This window comes from Lolium rigidum, chromosome 7 (genome assembly GCF_022539505.1).
Source record: "Lolium rigidum isolate FL_2022 chromosome 7, APGP_CSIRO_Lrig_0.1, whole genome shotgun sequence".
Lineage (NCBI taxonomy): Eukaryota > Viridiplantae > Streptophyta > Magnoliopsida > Poales > Poaceae > Lolium > Lolium rigidum.
This window is the reverse complement of record NC_061514.1, coordinates 327448329-327451377: the sequence shown is the minus strand read 5'-3', so window position 1 is coordinate 327451377 and position 3049 is coordinate 327448329. Positions and strand designations below refer to the sequence as shown.

Sequence of the window (3049 nt, the reverse complement as noted above, 5' to 3'; positions counted from 1 at the left end):
CCTCATCTTTAGTAGTTTGAGAGCAGCGTTTTTTGGATCATGGGCTACACAGAGCCCGTTTTTCGAACAATTCAAAAACTCAGTTTGAAGTAGAAAATAATGTACTCTACGAACGTGAAAAAATCTAAGCCCCTTATTTTGGGCTGCACAAAATTAATAATCTGGCATTTAAAGTAGTGAACAGTATAAAATTTCAATCCTCCAAATCCTGTCAGATTTTGTCAAGCCCAGAATATAAGGTATTTCGGGTTGACATTTTGTATGTTGGTACAGTACATTATCTACATCCAGGATTCTTTTATCAGATTTTTTTAACTCTGAAATGTTTCTTTCAAATTTTGAATAAAAATCAGGCTCCATGTAGCTTGAGATCTAAAACGAATTTCTGAGTTTCTCCATCCTAAAGAAGCCATGTCACGCAACTGTTCTGTGGGCAGTATTTACCCTATAATGATAGGGTCTAAGTACCATAACACCTCTGTTTTAGTCAACAAAATCACTTATTTCCTAACCAATTCAATATGCTTAGACCAAACAATCAGTTTACACGAGTATTCCTGATCATGTATAATTACAGAAATGACTAAGCATAATATAGAGCACTAAATAAGTCATTGCTGCAATATCTGTCTCATGGCTTCTCTCATTCACTACAGTAAAAATAGATATGTGTTTGTTTCCAATATTAATAACTGTAACTTTTCGATAAATTCATAATAATAGACTGATAACAGTGTACACAACTAATTGACAAGTGAATGCGTTCTTAACCGTGGAATCCAATAAAATAGACAGTTGCCTACATGCCTAGAACCATGTAGTTCATACAGCTCTTGATCAGTTCAGCATGATCATAGAACAGTACTTCTAAAACAAATAAATATAGAACAACAGAGCAGTACATCCATACCTGAACTTGTACAGGCATATTTGTTAGCTAAAAGTGCCTGGTCCTGTCCAAGCATTTGGGTGGCAAAACTGTCTGGGCTTCAGGGGCACATGGAGTGCAGTCCTACATTGCTCTTGTTCAGAAATGTGCTCAGAAAGAGAGAACAAAGAAATATGCCATCATTTGGAGTTCTCATCATGTCCAAGCTTAAAATAGAAAATTGTAATTTAAATTAATTTGAGAACAGAGGCACAACAAAATGAAAGAGCATTGATCCTTCAGATGACAGTACAGGGTCTTAGGGAACGTTTATCTTTTCTGACTTCCAAAAATAGGAAAAAATAAAAGACAAGCATGCATGCTATATCCATACTGTCCTGGCCTTCTAAATGCAACAATGTGCAACATCCTGGAACATATGACCTTACGAACAGATTTGGTCCGATATACGAGGCACTGGAGTATGATCAATACAATGGGCTGGGACGCTATGTTCACCATTAGGCCAGGTGTCAAGGTCCTCAGGAGCCGGCCACTGACCTGGAAGTATAGCTTACTGTAGGGGTTTCTGGTTTTCTTTTGTCTTCTTTGTTGTGGTTGGCTTTTAGGTTTTTGGTTGGTTTTCTTCGGTTTTGCTGGTCTACTGGCGTTTTTCCAATACAAAACAACACTTCACACGTGTAGGTGCATGTTTGAGAAAAAAAAATCTATTTGAGATTAGGTCCTATATATTCCACCTCATCTTTAGTAGTTTATAGTCTCTCCTCCATTAAAGAAGCCATGTCACATTATGGTCCTCTGGGTGGTATTGAAAAATAAAAAATAACATAGCTGTACATACATACCTGAACTTGTCAAGGCATAGTAATAATCAGCAAAAGGTGCATGATTTTGTTGGGCCACAACTGGCTGGCCATCAAGGGCACAATGAGTGCAATCCTACACAGCTGTTGATCAGAAATGTGTTGAGAACGAAATAAATATGACCATCATTTGGAGTTCATCTGATAATAGGGACGAAGCAAGCATTATTGATAACTGACAACATGCAGAAAATAGAACATGACCATAAGAGGAGAAGCGAATACTGAGATTAAAACCAGCACTGAACCATTCACAGGAACTGAGACATGAGTAGCACACTCACTCAACCAACACTGACAGAAAGCTGCCTCCTGCCACCGCTAAAACTTCTAACATCCCAATCCCCCATCCTTTGAATCGCCCATATCTAATTGGGCCTAACCCGTGCCGTGGCAATAGGAGAAAATTATTCCGGAGTGGGAGAATAGGACTAAAGAGCCCAGTAGTAAACTCTTCACACGCTACCCCTAACAAGCCCCTAACCCTAGCTTCCGTCGTGCCAATTAATTGTTCTCCTCCGGGGCCGCAGCGGCAGCGGCGGTGTCGGCATCGTCGGGTGCGGCGGACGCGGGCGCGGGCGGCTGCTCCTCGGCGCTGGGCGGCTGCATGAGGAGGGCCGTGTAGTAGGGCACCTGGACGAATGACGCGCCGTGGCCGCCGACGGGGACGGCGGCGGGGGGCGCCTCCTGGGGCGTGACGCCTGTGCCGGTGGCGGCGATGATGGAGGGCTCGGCCTGGCGGAGCAGCCACTCGATGGTCTCGCCGTCGGTGCGGTGGCCGAGCTCGCGGGTGAGCTGGAAGACGCGGGCGGCGACCATGGCCGGGATGCGCACGCGGCGGCCGCGGCCGGCGACCTTGGCGTGGCGGTCCGCGGAGCGGCGCGGGCGGACGCGGCGCTCGCCGGCGGGGTCGGCGGCGGCGGCGGCGGCGGCGGCGGGGTTGTGAGGGTTTAGGGTTTGGGTGGGGACGAGGTTGTAGAGGACGAGTTCGGAGGGCGCAGCAGATGATGACATCATTGGATTTGGGGAATTTGGGGTCTGCGAGGTGGGGTCGGGTGGGGGTGGTGGGGCTAGGGCTTTTTATAGGGTGGTTGGCCCTCTGTCCCTGAATGTGGGGTGCTGGATTTGGGCCTATCCATTTACTTGTTTCCTTTTCTATTTGCAGACACATTTACTTGTTTCCATTTCCCTTCTATTTAAACATATTTACTTGTTTCCATTTCTATTTGCAAAATAAATATACCGTCCAGCCTCTCCCGGTATAGTCGTCTGAGGCTCGTTGGAGAAAAAATCCCTC

At 45.6% G+C, this 3049-nt stretch overlaps 1 protein-coding gene across 1 annotated transcript; it reads right to left on the bottom strand.

Annotated features, from left to right (window-relative positions):
* Positions 1–2256: 2256 nt before the first annotated feature.
* On the bottom strand, positions 2257–2766 carry LOC124673381 (transcription factor PCF1-like). Its single transcript, XM_047209467.1, has one exon. It carries the CDS (start codon positions 2764–2766, stop codon positions 2257–2259), a length of 510 nt encoding a protein of 169 aa, XP_047065423.1.
* Positions 2767–3049: the final 283 nt, after the last annotated feature.